The sequence below is a fragment of the Schistocerca cancellata genome, chromosome 1 (genome assembly GCF_023864275.1).
Source record: "Schistocerca cancellata isolate TAMUIC-IGC-003103 chromosome 1, iqSchCanc2.1, whole genome shotgun sequence".
Taxonomy (NCBI): Eukaryota; Metazoa; Arthropoda; class Insecta; order Orthoptera; family Acrididae; genus Schistocerca; species Schistocerca cancellata.
In genome coordinates, this window is record NC_064626.1 from 566,111,979 (window position 1) to 566,132,624 (window position 20,646).

At 40.6% G+C, this 20,646-nt stretch overlaps 1 protein-coding gene across 1 annotated transcript in view; it reads right to left on the reverse strand.

Annotated features, from left to right (window-relative positions):
• Positions 1-16,173: 16,173 nt before the first annotated feature.
• The window catches only part of LOC126181348 (uncharacterized), a 33,689-nt gene continuing 29,216 nt past the window's right edge, over positions 16,174-20,646 (reverse strand). Inside the window, exon 3 of the mRNA XM_049924764.1 lies at positions 16,174-16,317. Coding sequence (XP_049780721.1) covers positions 16,267-16,317 — 51 coding nt within the window. The 3' untranslated portion in view covers positions 16,174-16,266. The remainder of the gene's footprint in view (positions 16,318-20,646) is intronic.

Below are 20,646 nucleotides of genomic sequence, written 5' to 3' on the forward strand. Positions count from 1 at the left end.
CAGTTTGGTTTCAGAAGGGGATTGGGAACAAGAGAAGCGATTCTGGCACTGAGACTCCTTATCAAAAAGTAATTACAGAAAAATATACCAACTTAAATTGCCTTTGTAGATCTTGAAAAGGTGTTTGATAACGTTATCTGGCAAGAGATGTACAGAGTGCTGAGGAAATGTGGAATGAAATACAAAGACATCCGTGCGATATTCAGTTTCTATAAGAATGAGGTGGCAGTGATTAGGAACTGTCACTTGAAACGAGAAGCAAATATTACCACAGGGGTAAGACAAGGATGCACTCTTTCTCCTCTTATATTCAACTCTTACATCCAGGAAGCTATAGACCAAGTTTGAGAAACAACTGAGGTGGGGATCAAAATTAATGGCCAGAAAACAGACATGCTACATTATGCAGTTGATATTGCCATAGTCACAGAGTAAAAGAATATCTAGAGGAATTCCTCAGAACAAATGAAAGGATTCTATGCAATCAGTATGGAATGAGAACAAACAAACAAAAGATGTAAGTGATGGTATGCAGTACAGAAGCCGAATATGAACCTCTGAGAATGAGAATTGGAAGAGAGGAGCCAAATCACAAGGGATGGTAGAAGCTGGAAAGAAATTGTAAGCAGAATAAAACAGGCCAAAATTGCATTTAATCTGAGGAGGAACTTATCTCCAGTAAGAACATCAATCTGAAAATAAGGAAATGTACCATGAAAGCTTTTGTTAGCTTAGCATAGATCATGAATGATGGATGTAACATGTATGTGGAAATGAAAAGGAAGGCAGACAGAAGACAGAAAGGGCGCTCTGCTGCAAACCAACTATGCTGCAAACCAACTAAACTAAAAGAAGAAGAAATGTGACAGCCAACATATGCCTGAACAAAGGATGACAAAACATCAGCTTGCAAAAACATAGATTCCACAACACACAAAGGAGAGGACAGGACTGGCGTAAATGCAATTATACAGCCTCATTTTATATTAACACACTTATTTAATTATTTACAAAATAAATGTCCAATACAATAAATATGTTTTGTATTACAAAGCAAATTCCCCACTGAGATGAGTGTAATACTTTTGTTACACATTACTCGTTAAGTCTCTGCAGGTAATATCAAGTAGTTTTCATTTCTGTTAATATCATGTACCAAATTATCCATTTTTACCTCACAAAGACAGATGATGAGCTGTACAGATTTGCAGTACAGTGCAATGTGTAAAAATTATAATAAAATGTAGTCGAACACCTAAAATGTAACAGAAAGAAGGAAGATTTGGGTTTACTACCATGTTGATGACAAGGGCATTACAGTTAGAGCACAGGTCAGTGATGGAAAGGAAACAGCCGAAGTCTTTCAAAGGAACCATCCCACTATTCCGTTTAAGTGATTCAGGGAAATCATGTGAAAGCTACATCTGGATGGTCAGATGGGGATTTGATCTCAATCCTTCCAAATATGAATTCAGTGTCTTACCACAATGCCACCCCACTCAGTAAATGTGACAGAGCCAGTCATGTAAGTCTATGTATGCAGAAATTTGCTGTCAGTGCTGTTCTGAAAATGAAATAATTTATTTTCAGTGGAATGGTGATAGCACTCAGGGTATGTATGAATGGACATGTCTGGAGAATGAGGCATATAAAAGAAACAGTAAGTTCACAATACACGTATTAATGAGACAGTAGTGTTACTATCATCGAAACTCTTTTCACGTCTGGTGTTCATGCAGTCATTACATGTCTGTGGGAACATGACAGATATCTCCCTATATTTCAAAATTTTACTCATGATAATGTTCGCAAAACAGCATTATTATTTTTGGATGTTAACAAAAAAAAGGTTGTTACTCTATATTTGTTTTAATTAAATAAGTTCACAATACACATGTGTTAATGAAATAATAGTGTTATCATCATTGAAACTTTTTCTCTTGTCTGGTGCACTTGCAGTCATTGCATGTGCCTTACATATACCATCAATAATTTTGATACACAAACACTCAGTATATTTCTAGTATCATATGTCTGTGGTTCCTGGACCTATTCCCATTCAGATTTTTCTCTCTGAGTGAGGCACTATTTTCTTGGACATATATTTATTTGAAATAATTCTTTGAAAGCTTGCTGTTATCTAAGACTGATCCCATACCAATTAAATGTATAAATATCTAAAACAGCAACGACTTTAAGACAGAAGTGCTTTACCCTCAGGTGGCGAAATGTGTAGTACTGCTGACAGACACATACAAAAATCTAGCAATCATGTCTCGCATACTATTTTTCTCAACTGAATTTGCCTTTGATGCAATTGATTAAACATCAAGCAGAGGTACTGTAATGGGGACTTCTTATTCAGATTTCATCTCAGGGTGTGTAGTCATGAATGAAAACTTAATACAGCAAAATAATATTTATATATCTGCTAATATGAGAAAAATAAAGCAGTGGAAGAAACAAATATAGTAAGTAACTTGATGTCTGATATATTGCACTTGGCCAGAATGTAGAAGGAATTGGGAAAAACTAAAAAGAAAGAACATGGCAGTTCAAGAAAGTAATCCATATACAGGTAATTATTGTCACTTTAAGACTACAAATGAAGTGGTGAAGGCAGCAGAGGATCAAGTAGGTAAAAAGACGAGGGCTAGTAGAAATCCTTGGGTGACAGAAGAAATACTGAATGTAATTGATGAAAGGAGAAAATATAAAAATGCAGTAAATGAAGCAGGCAAAAAGGAATACAAACGTCTCAAAAATGATATTGACAGGAAGTGCAAAATGGCTAAGCAGGGATGGCTAGAGGACAAATGTAAGGATGTAGAGGCATACCTCACTAGGGGTAAGATAGATACTGCCTACAGGAAAATTAAAGAGACCTTTGGAGAAAAGAGAACCACTTGTATGAATATCAAGGGCTCAGATGGAAACCCAGTTCTAAGCAAAGAAGGGAAAGCAGAAAGGTGGAAGGAGTATATAGAGGGACTATACAAGGGCGATGTTCTTGAGGACAATATTATGGAAATGGAAGAGATTGTAGATGAAGATGAAATGGGAGATGATACTGCGTGAAGAATTTGATAGAGCACTGAAAGACCTAAGTCAAAACAAGGTCCCGGGAGTAGACAACATTCCATTAGAACTACTGACAGCCTTGGGAGAGCCAATCCTGACAAAACTCTACCATCTGGTGAGAAAAATGTATGAGACAGGTGAAACACCTGCAGACTTCAAGAAGAATAGAATAATTCCAATCACTAAAGAAAGCAGGCGTTGACAGATGTGAAAATTACCGAACGGCTGCAAAACACTAACGTGAATTCTGTACAGACGAATGGAAAAACTGGTAGAAGCTGACCTCGGGGAAGATCAGTCTGGATTCCGTAGAAATATGGGAACACGTGAGGCAATACTGATCTTACGACTTATCTTAGAAGCTAGATTAAGAAAAGGCACACCTACGTTTCTAGCATTTGTAGACTTGGAGAAAGCTTTTGACAATGTCGACTGGAATAATCTCTTTCAAATTCTGAAGGTGGCAGGGGTAAAATACAGGGAGTGAAAGGCTATTTACAATTTGTACAGAAAGCAGATGGCAGTTATAAGAGTCAAGGGACATGAAAGGGAAGCAGTGGTTGGGAAGGGAGTGAGACAGGGTTGTAGCCTCTCCCCAATGTTATTCAATCTGTATATTGAGCAAGCAGTAAAGGAAACAAAAGAAAAATTCGGAGTAGGTATTAAAATCCATGGAGAAGAAATAAAAACTTTAAGGTTCGCCGATGACATTGTAATTCTGTCAGAGACAGCAAAGGACTTGGAAGAGCAGTTGAATGGAATGGACAGTGTCTTGAAAGGAAGGTATAAGATGAACATCAACAAAAGTAAAATGAGGGTAATGGAATGTAGTCGAATTAAGTCGGGTGATGCTGAGGGAATTAGCTTAGGAAATGAGACACTTAAAAGTAGTAAAGGAGTTTTGCTATTTGGGGAGCAAAGTAACTGATGATGGTCGAAGTAGAGAGGATATAAAATGTAGACTGGCAATGGCAAGGAAAGCGTTTATGAAGAAGAGAAATTTGTTAACATCAAGGATAGATTTAAGTCTCAGGAAGTCGTTTTTGAAAGTATTTGTATGGAGTGTAGCCATGAATGGAAGTGAAACATGGACGATAAATAGTTTGGACAAGAAGAGAATAGAAGCCTTTGAAATGTGGTGCTACAGAAGAATGCTGAAGATTAGATGGGTAGATCACGTAACTATTGAGGAAGTATTGAATAGGATTGGGGAGAAGAGGAGTTTGTGGCACAACTTGACAAGAAGAAGGGATCGGTTGGTAGGACATGTTCTGAGGCATCAAGGGATCACCAATTTAGTAATGGAGGGCAGCATGGAGGGTAAAAATCATAGAGGGAGACCAAGAGATGAATACACTAAACAGATTCAGAAGGATGTAGGCTGCAGTACGTATTGGGAGATGAAGAAGCTTGCACAGGATAGAGTAGCATGGAGAGCTGCATCAAACCAGTCTCAGGACTGAAGACCACAACAACAACAAGACTACAAATAATATCTACATATGATTTGACAATCAGCAGCTGTATGAAATATTATTCCAAATTATTCATGTGAATTTCATGAGATCAGTGGCAATACAGATGTATAGCCCAATTGCGACATACAAAAATTTTTGCCGGGCTGTAACTCAAACCCGGATCTTCCACTTATTGCAAGCAGTTACTGTAACCCTTTTGGCTATCCATGCAGGCTCCCCAACCCAATCCAAATTTCCATATGTCATTGTCTGCTTCCTTATATCATAGCCTTATGTACATCTCCCTTTAAGCTCACAAAATTACTTGATTCCCACTCAGAGAGAACGACAACACAAGAACTCAATCCATTTTCATTGTCATAAGCCCCATCTCAACTTACGACACAAGGGGCATTCAAGAAGCAATGAAACACATTTCTTTTTCTGAAAGATGGTTAGTTTTATTCAGTATTTCAATATTCTTTTGGCTAACATAATCTCTATTCAATGTGATGGCTTTACCCAATTTAGTGGGAGGGCCTGTGTGCCCACATGGTACCACTCTACCGTCGACGATGGAGCCAATCATTTGCTGCATCATGTACCACTTCCCATGGGCCAAACAGATGGAAATTGGAAGGTGGGAAATCTAGTTTGTAGGCTGGATCCCATGAGGCACACATCTCTGAGTATCCCAACTGCTGGACTAGTGTGTCAGAACTACCAACAGAGATGTCCAGCTTATGCAGCAAGGTGTTAGACTGTCATCTGTCAGTCATCTTGAATGAAAGTGTCCACATGTTCTAACATAGCAGGAGTTACAGCTGTATGCAGCCAGTTGGCACACAAAAGATTGGACAGATTTGCATGACCTAGTTGCAATAATAACAGATACCGCAACCAATCAGTCAACATGCTTCCGTTCACTGTCAGGTCTCTGCAGATGTAACTCAATGACAGCTCTCTGCTTGGAATGGACCTCTGTTACAGTTGCCAATTTTGAAGACTATGTATAGTGCCACCACCTATCGGAACTTCATGAAACTATAGGGGCTGAAACGGGAATATTCCACGATGTCCCGCAACAAATTCCACTTTTTTTTTTTTTTAAACCAAAATTGGCTGAGAAAAGAAAGTGTGTTGCATTATATATCGAACATCCCATATGTGAATTTCATGGCATCAGCTGCAGTGAATATAGATATTACACAAATTTTCACATGTTACAATTGAGTAATATGCTTATATCCATTGCAACTGATATCAAGAAATCTGAATTCAGTGAATAGTTTGGAATAATAATAATAATATATGTATGATGATAAAACACTACTCATCAAATAGATGCAGTGGACAAACACATAGAAATGAAGGTAAAATGATTAGCTTTCTGACTAAAAATCTGAAGAAGTTTTAGTTGTACATAAAGTTCATCTATTCAGCTGCTCAGTGACCATAATGTCACCACACCAGCAGATAACAGAGAGAAGGTTGAAATACTGTATTCAGTATTCCAAAACTGTTTCACTGTGGATGATCATAATGTTGTTCCTCCTTACAATCATTGCATGAATGCCGATAAGGTAAATATAAGTGATCGTGGAACATGAAATGAACTATAATCACTCATTAGTGCAAAGGCACCTGGCCCAGATGAGTGACCAGTGAGATTTTACAGAGGTTGTATGAAAGGATTTGTTCCCCTTCTAGCAGTAGTTTATAATAGGTCATTGGAAAAATGAAGGACACCAAGTGATTGGAAAAAAAAGCACTGGTTGTTCTGTGTTCCAGAAAGGTTGTCGAACTGATACACTAATGCCTATACTGTTGACATCCGTATGTTATTGAATTATGGAACATATTTTGTGTTCATGCTTTATGAGATTTCCGGAGAACAAAAATCTCCCCTATAAAAACTAAAACGGATTCCATACACAGAGCTCTGGCGAAACACAACTTGCTACATTTGTCCATGAAATCCACAGGCCTTAGAAAAAGGGACCCAGGATGGTGCCATGTTCCCTGACTTCAAGAAGATATTCAGAACAGTTCCACACTGTTCTTTAGTGAACAAAATACAAGCTAACTGACTATCAAACTAGATTTGTGACTGGATTCAGGATCTTTTAAGAGATAGAACTCAATTCTTAATGGGACAAAATTGACTGATGCGAAAGTGATTTCTGGACAACCCAAGCGAGTGTTATAGGTCCTTTAAAGTTCACAATATATACATATAAATGCTCTGCTAGATAACATTTGAAGCTTCAAAAGGGTTTTTGCAAATAATACTGTTGTATACCGGTAGCTGGTATTGCCAAATCACTAGTGAAATACCCAAAGCCTTGTGCAAGAGTGATGATTTGTGCAGGGACTGGCAGTTGACCCTGAATGTAAATAAACGTAATATTTTGTGCATAACTAGATGAAGATATACATTACTGTTCAATTACACTGTTGCAGAAAACTCAATGGTGTAATGCAACAGACAAGATTCAGCTGTTGTAATTTTTGTCATGCCCCCCCCCCCCCCCACCCCCGAACGATACAATGTTTCCAGTGGAGTTACTATTACTGTAGGGAGTTGAAGCACTAATTTATTTTTAATGAAAATTTACATATTTGAGTATTAATAATTAAAGAGATTGATTATGAAATTTAGGATAAAAACACTTTGCACTTAACAAAACAATTTAGTTAAAATGTAGTTTTATTTTAAACTGAGCATGTTATCACATATAAATCATTTTGTACAAGTCTTTCTCATTGTAAATTAGAAAAAATATTAATTAAAGCAATACTGCAAGCCACCCACCTAAACAGCAATGCATGTTAACACACCGTTTCTGGGTGCAGGGAAGCGCTCTGACCCCAGACTGAATCCATCTGGCAGATTAATAACGACGGCTGGTTTTCTGATAAGCCTGGAGGTGGTTTTTAGGCTATTTATGACAACCAACTAGGTGAATACATGGTTAGTACCAAAGTCCTGCCTCAGTTAAATGATTTGCAAAGGTTTAGAAAACATTTGCACTCTTTCACAAGGGATAACACTGTACACAGACAGATGGAGTATGCAGATTCCTCCTGGGGGGAGAAAAGGGGTAGCGATAAAAACGGCATCCAGCCACCATCTAGCACTAAAACTACCAAATCCCAAATTTAACATGTTGACCTCTTGAAGATATGGATAAAGACAGGAAAAAGAAGAATAACAATACTGTATGTACCTATATTGTCAAGATTCTATAGAAGGGCCAAAGAAATTAGTGGCAATTCAGTGCAGCTCAGTTGTTAAAGTTAGTTAGTTGTAAGTTTAATCATGTCAATTATCAAGTTGTAATGAAGATGATGAAAGCAGAAATATCACCAATAAAGGAAAATGTTATGTAATTTGTTTGTCAGAAGATTATTTATGAAGCAAAATTCTCCACGATCATATACATAATTGGAATAATGTTAAAAGACCTCCCAGGGCATCTGAAACAAACAAAACTGATTTACTAATTCGATCAACAATCACTGACATCTCTGATTAATCAAGGTAAGTGTTTGTACATCTACAATAGTTTAATGCTACAAAACTTTTTATGGTTGTAAGTATCTCTGTACGAACAAGAGAATGTTACAATTTATGAATTGAAACTTTCAATTTATTTATATCATAATTGTGAGCAGGAATGTTCCACTGGAAACAGTAACTACTGTAAAATACCATGGAGTAATCATCTGCAGCAGCCTAAACTGGAATGACCAAATAAAGCCAACTGTGGGGAAAGCAGATGATCAGGTTGAGATTCAATGAAAGAATCGTAAGGAAATGTTATTCATCCACTAAGTAAGTGGCATACAAAACACTCATTCAACCCATTACTGAGCACTGGTCGCTAGTCAGGGACCTCTACCAAGTAGGATTACAGAAGAGAGAGAAAAGATCCAATGAAGAGCAGCACATTTCTTCGCAAGATCACATAGCATGAGAGTATTTTGCACATACTCAACAAACTCAGTAGCAATCACTAGAAAGGAGGAATTTTTTGTCAAGAAGAGGGTTTACATTGAAATTCCAAGACCATGTGTTCAAAGAAGAGTTGGGCAACATACTACTTCTTCACTCATAGACAGTCATTCTTCCCATGCACCATTCACGAATGGAACAGAGGAGGAGGAAAATGATAGTGGTATCAGAGGTACCCTCTGTCCCACGACATAAGATGTTTTGTGGAATACAGATGTAGATAAATAATTCTGCAGAGAATGTGTTTGTGCACAGGTGTGTGTGTGGCCCCCTTCCCCCTTCCCACACACCAACACACACACACACACACACACACACACACACACACACACACACACATTCTCTCTCTCTCTCTCTCTCTCTCTCTCTCACACCATTAAAATTGCAGCTCCAAGCAATAAAGATGAAATTATCATGAAATGCACTACATGTTTGGATATGCAAATGATTAACATTTTAGTGCAACCACATGAAGTGTGCAGGAGCACCACTATCTGCATTCAGTGATACTGATGCTCATACTGGTCAGGATCCCACTGTCATCATGTGAACGTGGAACTGATGGATTTAGGATGATCTCAAAGGCTCAACACAAATAGTGCCCAAGTGCAAAGACATAGTTTTTGCTTGCTACTTCAGGACCACAGCAGCAAGACAAATAATCACACAGGCAGTGCAACATCATTTGGAACACCAAGGGTTGTCAGCATGGTGACCACTATGGTGGCTTCTCTCAACACCGCAGCAGAGAGAGGTGTTCTGAGAGTGGTACAAACAACAATAACATTGGGTATAGAAGTGTGAGTTCTCGTTCTGTTACAGCATCATGATGGACATATCCATGTGTGAAGGCTCTGAGGAGAACAAATGTTGTCAGAATGCATTTCCTCATCATCATATAGGCCCAGCACCTGGCATGATGGTATGGCATAGCACTTGGTGCAGAGCATGTTCACCTCTGATTCCCACTGATGTTAATTTGCACAGCAGCCATTATATTTCTGTCATCTTAAGGCCAGAGGCAGTGCCCTATCTTCAAAGTCTCCACAACATTTCCTTTCAACCAGAGACTGGTACACCACCACTCACCAGCCACATCAGATGATGAACTGCAACATAAGAGGAGAAATAACAAGGGACAATCTACCCATATTTATCATCCTAATTCTGTTCAACTTGAAGTCCAGCCAGGTTAGAGCCATTTCTGCTGCCAGATGTGAAAGCTTTATGTACTAAATGTCATACCCTATATATTGCCAAATCACTTAAAACTTTAATCATGTATTTTTACTACTTTAACAACAAAAATAATCAGTTACTGACAATATAATGTAATTAGATGGATTAAAAGACCTACTCACCACGCAGTGTCAGACAAAAAGGTTTAACTTATGCAGGCTTTCAGAGCCAGTGGCTCCTTCTTCCAGCAGAAGAGCAGAAGAGTTGAAGGGGAAGGAAGAGGGGAGAAGGAAAAGGACTAGAGAGACTTAAGAAAATGGGTACAGTTCAGAAAAGTCATTCTGAACCCTGGCTCAGGAGAGACTTATTGGACGGGATAAGATGGAAAGATTGATTGTTGGAGACTGCACCAGACCAGATTTGAAAACCTGAGAGCTTGCAGCTGAAAGTTAGGGAAGTATGCAAGACAGAGATTTCTACTAAAACTTGTGCATTAGTTAATAAGAGTGAAAAGCTATGTGTATTGTATGTAACAAACTTGGGAGGGGGGTGGCAAAAAAGAACAGATCAGAAAATGAAAGATGTAAAAAAGTAAAATGGAGTGAAGAAAGAAGTAAGTTACTGTGAAGAAATGGTGAGATAGAAGGAATTAATGCAAATTAACACCAAAATCAAGGACCTGCTGTAGTGCTAGATCCCACCTGCGAAGTTCTGAGAAATTGATATCTAGGGGAAGAATCCAACTGGTGTGTGTGGTGCAACAGGCATGCTCTACAAGAGGATATTGTATGTTGCCAGTGTACATCTACTTTCTATGCCCATTCATCCTGACTGATAACTGGATGGTAGCCATGCTGAAGCAAAAGACTGCAAGTGTGTTTACATAACAGCTGGTATACGACATGTGTCATTTCATAGGTGGCTCTCCCTTTGATAGTGTTTTGCCATTACAGGGCTGGTATAGGTGGTGGTAGGAGGCTGCATAGGGAAAGTCTTGCAGCGAGGATTGCCACAGGTGTAGGGGCCATAGGGTAGGGAGATGAGTACAGTAGGAGCACAGGGTCTGACAAGGATGTTGCAGAAGTTGGGGCGACAAAAAGCTATTCTAGGTGTGGTGGGAAAAATCTCAGACAAAATGGATCTCATTTCAGGGCATGATATTAGGAAGTCATGGCCTTGTCAAACTAGCTGATTAATACATTCAAGACCAGTGTGCCAAAACAAGCACTGTATCATTTGAGAGATACAAAGGCACGCGAGTGAGCTGGGACTTACCCCAGGTCACTGCTAGCAGCACCACATCACCATGCGATTGTGCCTAGCACACAAGTATCGCACCATAATTAAGAATGAAATTAAAAGTTAAAGTTGTTTTTCACACTTTGTCAGAATGTGCTTTAGTATTTTAATGTTTAAACTGTCAAAACTCAGATTGATCAGATGAATATCTTTCCCTAAATACATCATTTTAAGAAAAACTAAGTGGTGCTAAATAATGAAGCTAGGAACCCAAAAATTTTGCCAGAATGTGCAGATGCATGTCAAAATTAACTGGTACAAGTCTCAAAGTGATTAAAGCAATATTGTGGTCAGAATCCACATTTTTAAGAAAAGTAAAAGGCGCTAAATATTAGATATAGGAATATGAAAATTTGTATGGAGCCTCAGTTTAGTATAAAAATATTAATTATGTAACCCCATTGAGCTACCTCTAATAGTTTTTGAGTAATTTGCTGAAAACTAAATTTGGAACAAAACTTCCTTATTTGTAGTAGATTAAGTATCTGTTATATCAATGCTAGAAAGTTTTGGATACAGCACAAGATGAAACCTATTAAATAATAGAACTATAACAGTTTCTAGGCCTAGATGTAAATAACAACAAATACAAGATTTCTTAAAGTAGTAGTTCAGAGGTCATGTTCTACCGTCAGTTCCGTTCTGAAAATTCTAGATGGCGAAGTTTAAATGCAGGTGAGCTAAAATTTTTCTGTGAATTTAACCAACTTAACTACATTCATACAAAAATTATGAAGATTCTAAATTAATACACAACTGTGTTGTAAAATATTGTGTGTCCAAAAAAGAAGCCATTTAGAGGCTGCTACTGTGGGCACAGAGTGGATAATTGCAGATGTTCTCTTGGCCATTCACTGTGCTATGAATACAGCCCAAGAGGCAAAACTGTTCTTCACATCGCACCCAGCTGCTGTATGATCCACATCAGTCAAATGCCAGAGATGCCTCAGATGACATCACAGACTGCAACTAAACCAATGTTTTTGGTTCAGATAGGAAGTGAACTTGCGAGGACTGTACACCATCCTGGACTGCTTAGATTTCATGGAAGTAACTGCTAGTGTGCCACCTGTAATGTTAACAAAGCTGTGTGGCAAGTGGTGACAAATATTTTCCACTTTTGTGGGGAGCAATTATTTTGATTATCAGAAGTCAGGGCAAAAAAACAGTTTAATAGGAACTTATCATAGAGGTCACCTCTGAACTGCTCATAGTGCTCTTTAGGATAGAGAGCTTTATTATTAGTATTAACATAATGAATATTACAATGTCGAGTGTGTGAAACTTTACAAAATATATCTATCAATTAGAACTCGAACTCTTCATTTATAATTATAGTCCTGTTCCTGCTGAGCAAATAGAGGATAGAAACATTTCTTTCAGTGGGCTGGAAAAGAATGTGGACTTGCAGACTGGGAACTATGGTCAGTATGTTCTCCATCACTTTCTGGCTGACCACAGAAATAGTTTCCAGGCTCTAGTAAAAGATGGCGAACAATAGTCTAATAATATTTCAAACTTACCTATGATTGATTATTATTATTATTATTAACCTGCTGCCCCACACCGGGATAATACTGAGTGACAAGTGGTGTGTTCTGAAGTTGTTTTTTTGAAGAGATCAGGAATATCACGATTAGGCATGATGGCCTGGTAAATATGCATTTGAAATAGGCTGATGGGGTAATTACATCCAGTGAAGGTTGAGGTGAGAATGATGGTATATTGCTGTGAAGAGCCTGCATCCAAACAAATATCTATGCCTCAAATGCCATGGCTGTATGGGAGAAAATGTTTGACATGGAAAGGTTCACAACTGTCAAAATGTAAGTACCGTTGTTTGTTAGTAGGTTTAATATGGACAGAAGTGTGTAGCTGGCATTCCTTGACGATGAAATCAACATCAAGGAAAGTAGCATGGGATTCGGAATACGACATTATGAACTTTAATTGGGAGAAGGTATTTAGGGATCCAAGGAATTTTAAAAGGTCAGCCTCACTATGAGTTCATATGTCAAAGGTGTCATCAATGTATCTAAACCAAACCAGGGGCTGAAGGCTTATGGATCCCAGGAAAGCCCCCTCCAAACGACCCATGAATTGTTGGCACAGAAAGAAGCCATCATGGTTCCCATGGCCATACCCCTGATCTGTTTGTATGTCTGCCCCTCAAAGCTGAAGTAATTATTGGTAAGTAGCAAGAAGGATCTCATAGGTTTGGAATCAGGAGGGTGCTGACTGACCATATAAATCTGCTGCTGAACATTTCCTCAGTCAGCACCCACCTGATTCCAAACTTATGAAATCCTTTTTCCACACCTTAATAAAATTTATACTTATCAACAATTACTTCACATTTGAGGGAAAGACATACATACAGATCAGCTGTACAGCTATGGGAACCATGATAGCTCCTTCCCATGCCAACCTCTTTGTTTGTCACTTGGAGGGGCTTTTCTGGGATCCATAAGCCTTCAGCCCCTTGTTTGGCTTAAATACATTGGTTTAGATACATCTTTGGCATGTAGACTCATGGTGAGGCTGATCTGTTAAACTTCCTGGACTCTCTAAATACCTTCTCCCAATTAAATTTCACATTCTCCTATTACAAATCCCATGCCAATTTCCTTGGTATTGATTTCATCATCAAAGAATGCCAGCACACACTTCTATCCACATTAAACCTACTAACAAACAGTGGTACTTACATTTTGACAGTTTTGATCCTTTCCATGTCAAATATTCCCTCCCACACAGCCTTGGCATTTGGTTCGGATGCAGACTCTTTACAGCGATATACCACCATTCTCACCTCAGCCTTCACTGGATGTAATTACCCCATCAGCCTAGTTGAAAAGCATATTTCCCAGGCCATCACATCCAGTCCTGATACTGATCCCTTCAAAAGCAACTTCAGAGCACACCACTCGTCACTCAGTATTATCCTGGTCTTGAAGGTATTAATCAACTATTACAACAAGGCCATGACTTCCTAAAATCATTCCCTGAAATGAGATCCATTCTGTCTGAGATTCTGCCCATCACACCTATAATAGTTTTCTGTTGCCCTCCCAATCTCCGCAATACCCTTGTCAAATCCTATGCTCCTCCTGCACTCATGTCCCTACTCGATGGCTCCTACCCCTGTAATGGTCTCTGCTGCAAGACTTGCCATATGCACCCTCCTATTACAACCTGTTCCAGCCCTGCAACTAGCAAAACATATCCTATCAAAGGGAGAGAGCTACCTGTGAAATGACACATGTCAATACCAACTGTTATGTAAACACTGTTAGGCGTTTTACATTGGCATGACTACCCCCCAACTATCAGTCAGGATGAATGGGCTTAGGCAGAGGGAGTATACTAACAACACACAATATCCTGCTGCAGAGCATGCTCACAACATGACAGTTGTGACCTCGGTGCCTGTTTCACCGCACGGGCTGTCTGGATTCTTCCCCCATACACCAGTTTCCCAGAACTCTGCAGGTGGGAACTAGCGCTACAGCATGTCCTTGATTCTTGCCACCCACCTGGCCTTAATTTCTTCTGTCTCAGCATTTCTTCACAGTAACTACTCCTATCTTCACTCCATTTTACTTTTCTACATCTTTCATTTTCTGACCTGTCCTTTTTTTTGCCATCTCCCCTCCCAAGTCTATTACATACAAGACACTTAGCTTTTCACTCTTACTAACTCATGCACAATGTTTTAGTAGTAATCTCCGTCTTGCATATTATGCTGACTTCCACCTTTAAGCTCTCAGGTTTTCAAATCTCATCTGGTGCAGTCCCCAACAATCAGTCTTTCCTTCTCATCCTGTCCAGCAAGTCTCTCCTGAGCCAGGGTTCGGGGTGACTTTTCTGAACTCTACCCCTTTTCCTAAAACTCTCCAGTCCTTTTCCTTCATCCCTCTTCTTTCCCCTTTCAACTCTTCTGCTAGAAGAAGCCACTGGCTCCAAAAGCTTGCTTAAGTTAAACCTTTTTGTGCACGTGTTCTCCTGCCACTGCTTGGTGAATGGGTACTTTTATCCATCCTATTACATTATTTTTACTACTTTACTGCATATGTACAACAAGTAAAGTTTCATTATTTGCTAACCTTCCTGTTACTGTAGCTTTAATACTTTCCTAATTTATGGGTATTTTACAGTATTTAAGTAACTGGTATTTTTGTACAGTTTGAAATCTATATCTGTTAACACCTAAGGGCTGAGGATGACATGGCGGCTGGTCAATACCCTTGGATCTTCATGGATTGTTTGGTTGGTATTTGTTTGTTTGTAACTTGTATGTAGATATGTCTGAAGATGAACAAAATATCTCAAAAATATGTCACTATATAATGAAATAATACATGAATATGATGACAGCAGTAACATCACAATACAAATAACGCCATGTGTGTTAAAAGAATTGTGTCTGTTTTCACAGAATTAAAAACTAAGTTAATAATCAAATACAATTTTCTACTGCTATCCCACTTATCCATAAAAGACAAAGCAAGATAGCACAGCAATGACATGATGGACTTCAATTGAGGAATCCCATGGTTTAAAAATTGGATACAAAATGCTCTTTCATGGAATTTGACTTACTTTCATGACAAATGTTTAGCCAGTTCTGCCCTTAATCCCTGTGAAGCATCTCCAATAAATAACATCATTGCATTCTGCTCCAGCTGTAAGTGGTTCATAATGACATGAGCTGTTGCGTCTTAATACAGGTCTAGAGAATATTCTGTTCTAAAAAGAATGTGACTATGTTTTCTTTTCTTACACAACTCTTTACATCTTTAACTTCTTTTTGCTCAATTAGTACTGTCAAGGTATTAAGTAAGTCACACAGAAATCAACACACTCATCATGAAAAGACCTCCTGAAAGCTGTTCACTTGATAAACATGCCTAAAAAATTAAAAAAAATTCACCTCTCTCTGTTATAAACCACAAATTTTACAGTTCAAGTTTGCAATTCATTTGAAGTATGATTAGTAAAAAGACATGAGCTGCTGCCTACAGCTGTAGAATATATTAATTTACGGACAGACAATATTTTTAAAATCCCTAGCTGACAACTGTTGTAGGTAAACACTCTGTGCCTCAGACCATCATTAATGAATATTTTACAGATTACTTGTATGGATACATTTTTAATATTGCCATTAGGTTACAAAAAAATATCAATACTGACGTCAACAAATATACACAGTAAAAAATGAGTTTCACTTCATGGAGAAGCCATTTTTTTCCTTTTCTTCTTCTTGCTGTGCTTTATAAACTGAAAATTAAACAAATACAATTGCTTAAATAGTGCTGTTAGTGTTACACAACACAGTAGACAGAACAAATATTTTAACTGATGTGTGAACCATTAACATTAACAGTCAGTTTCTTTAGCATTATACTTTTATTCACGCAGATTAGATTAGATTAGTACTTGTTCCATAGCTCATGAATACGACACTTCGTAATGATGTGGAACATGTCAGGTTAATAAAAGGTGTCTATACAAGATATTACATTACACACAAAATATTACATGACACTTAATCTTTTTAATTTTTTGTTTTGTTTTTGTGAGGGTTGGGGAAATTACCCACTTACTACATCCAAAAATTCATCTAATGAGTAGAAGGAGTTGACATTAAGAAATTCTTTTAATTTCCTTTTAAATACTACATGGCTAGCTGTAAGACTTTCGATGCTATTAGGTAAGTGCCCAGAGACTTTTATGGCAGCATAATTTATCCCCTTCTGAGCCAAAGTTAGATTTAACCTTGAGTAGTGAAGATCATCCTTTCTCCTAGTGTTGTAGCCATGTACACTGCTATTACTTTCGAATTTGTTTGGATTATTAATAACAAATATATATATATATATATATATATACACACACACACACACACACACACACACACACACACACACACACACACACACACACACACACACACACACACATATATATATATATAAACAAAGATGGTATGACTTACCAAACGAAAGCGCTGGCACGTCGATAGATACACAAACAAACACAAACATACACACAAAATTCTAGCTTTCGCAAACAACGGCTGCTTCGTCAGTAAAGAGGAAGGAGAGGGAAAGACGAAAGGATGTGGGTATTAAGGGAGAAGGTATGGAGTCATTCCAATCCTGGGAGCGGAAAGACTTACCTTAGGGGGAAAAAAGGACAGGTATACACTCGCGCGTACACAGACACATATCCATCTGCACATACACAGACACAAGCAGACATTTGTAAAGGCTAAGAGTTTGGGCAGAGATGTCAGTCGAGGTGGAAGTAAAGAGGCAAAGATGTTGCTGAAAGATAGGTGAGGTACGAGTGGCGGCAACTTGAAACTAGCGGAGGTTGAGGCCTGGTGGATAACGAGAAGAGAGGATGTCTCGTTATCCGCCAGGCCCCAACCTCCGCCAACCCCAAGCTGCTGCCACCCACACCTCACCTGTCCTTCAACAACATCCCCGCCTCCCCACCTCCACCTCAACTGACATCTCCGCCCAAACTTCCCGCCCCTACAAACGTCTGCCTGCGTCTGTGCATGTTCGGACGGACACGGACACGCGTGTGTGTGCGAGCGCACACCCGTCCCTCCCTCCCCCCAAGGCAAGTCCCCCTGCTCCCGGGACCTGAACAACTTCCCACCCTCGCGCCCTCAAAACCCACATTCCCCCCCCCCCCCCCCCCCCCCCCCCCCCCCCCCCCCCCCGACGAAGCAGCCGCTGGCCGCGAAAGCCAGAACCCTGTGTCCATGTCCGCGTCTGTCCGTGTGTCCATCGACCCGACAGCGCCCCCGCCCGGCAAGTCTTTGGTAAGTCACATCATCTTTGTTAACAAAGATGGTGAGACTTGCCAGGCAGGGGTGCTGACGGGTCGATGGACACACGGCAGACGCGGGCATGCACGCAGGGTTCTGGCTTTCGCGGCCAGCGGCTGCTTCGTCGGGGGGGGGGGGGGGGGGGATGTGGGTTTTGAGGGAGAGGGTGGGGAGTCGTTCCGGTCCTGGGAGTGGGGCGAATTGCTTTGGGGGGAGGGAGGGACGGGTATGCGCTCGCACACACACGCGTGTCCGTCCGCACATGCACAGACGCAGGCAGACGTTTGTAGGGGCGGGGAGTTTGGGCGGAGATGTCAGTCGAGGTGGAGGTGGGGAGGTGGGGATGTTGTTGAAGGACAGGTGAGGCGTGGGTGGCGGCAGCTTGGGGTTGGCGGAGGTTGGGGCCTGGCGGATAACGAGACATCCTCTCTTCTCGTTATCCACCAGGCCTCAACCTCCGCTAGGGATAACCTTCGTAACCTCTTAGTTCATCCCTATGAAATCCCCAAACCACCTTCCCTACCCTCTGGCTCCTACCCTTGTAACCGCCCCCGGTGTAAAACCTGTCCCATGCACCCTCCCACCACCACCTACTCCAGTCCTGTAACCCGGAAGGTGTCCACGATCAAAGTCAGAGCCACGTGTGAAAGCACCCACATGATTTACCAACTGACCTGCCTACACTGTGACGCATTCTATGTGGGAATGACCCAGCAACAAACTGTCTATTCGCATGAATGGACACAGGCAGACAGTGTTTGTTGGTAATGAGGATCACCCTGTGGCTAAACATGCCTTGGTGCACGGCCAGCACATCTTGGCGCAGTGTTACACCGTCCGGGTTATCTGGATACTTCCCACTAACACCAACCTGTCAGAACTCCGGAGATGGGAACTTGCCCTTCAGTATATCCTCTCTTCTCGTTATCCACCAGCCCTCAACCTCCGCTAATTTCAAGTTGCCGCCACTCATAACTCACCTGTCTTTCAACAACATCTTTGGCTTCCACCTCGACTGACATCTCTGCCCAAACTCTTTGCCTTTACAAATGTCTGCTTGTGTCTGTGTATGTGCGGATGGATATGTGTGTGTGTGTGCGAGTGTATACCTGTCCTTTTTTCCCCCTAAGGTAAGCCTTTCCGCTCCTGGGATTGGAATGACTCCTTACCCTCTCCCTTAAAACCCGCATCCTTTCATCTTTCCCTCTCCTTCCCAATTTTCCTGACGAAGCAGCCGTTGTTTGCGAAAGCTAGAATTTTGTGTGTATGTTTGTGTTTGTTTGTGTGTCTATCGACGTGCCAGCGCTTTCGTTTGGTAAGTCATACCATCTTTGTTTATATATATATATATATATATATATATATATATATATATATATAGAGGGAAACATTCCATGTGGGAAAAATATATCTAAAAAGAAAGATGATGAGACTTACCAAACAAAAGCGCTGGCAGGTCGATAGACAAACAAACAAACACAAACATACACACAAAATTCTAGCTTTCGCAACCAACGGTTGCCTCGTCAGGAAAGAGGGAAGGAGAGGGAAAGACAAAAGGGTATGGGTATTAAGGGAGAGGGTAAGGAGTCATTCCAATCCCGGGAGCGGAAAGACTTACCTTAGGGGGAAAAAAGGACAGGTATACACTCGCACACACACACATATCCATCCGCATATACACAGACACAAGCAGACATTTGTAAAGGCAAAGAGTTTGGGCACAGATGTCAGTTGGGGCGGAAGTACAGAGGCAAAGATGATGTTGAAAGACAGGTGAGGTATGAGTGGCGGCAAATTGAAATTAGAAATTAGCGGAGATTGAGGCCTGGTGGATAGCGAGAAGAGAGGATATGCTGAAGGGCAAGTTCCCATCTCCGGAGTTCTGACAGGTTGGTGTTAGTGGGAAGTATCCAGATAACCCAGACGGTGTAACACTGTGCCAAGATGTGCTGGCCGTGCACCATGGCATGTTTAGCCACAGGGTGATCCTCATTACCAACAAACACTGTCTGCCTGTGTCCATTCATGCGAATGGACAGTTTGTTGCTGGTCATTCCCACATAGAACGCTTCACAGTGTAGGCAGGTCAGTTGGTAAATCACGTGAGTGCTTTCACACGTGGCCCTGCCTTTGATCGTGTACACCTTCCGGGTTACAGGACTGGAATAGGTGGTGGTGGGGAAGACCTAGGCTGTAGGGAAGGGAGCGTTTGATGTGGAATGGGTGGCAGCTGTCATAATGGAGGTACTGTTGCTTGTTGGTGGGTTTGATGTGGACGGACGTGTGAAGCTGGCCATTGGACAAGTGGAGGTCAACGTCAAGGAAAGTGGCATGGGATTTAGAGTAGGACCAGGTGAATCTGATGGAACCAAAGGAGTTGAGGTTGGAGAGGAAATTCTGGAGTTCTTCTTCACTGTGAGTCCAGATCATGAAATTGTCATCAATAAATCTGTACCAAACTTTGGGTTGGCAGGCCTGGGTAACCAAGAAGGCTTCCTCTAAGCGAGCCATGAATAGGTTGGCCTACGAGGGGGCCATCCTGGTACCCATGGCTGTTCCCTTTAATTGTTGGTATGTCTGGCCTTCAAAAGTGAAGAAGTTGTGGGTCAGGATGAAGCTGGCTAAGGTAATGAGGAAAGAGGTTTTAGGTAGGGCGGCAGGTGATCGGTGTGAAAGGAAGTGCTCCATCGCAGCGAGGCCCTGGACATGCGGAATATTTGTGTATAAGGAAGTGGCATCAATGGTTACAAGAATGGTTTCCG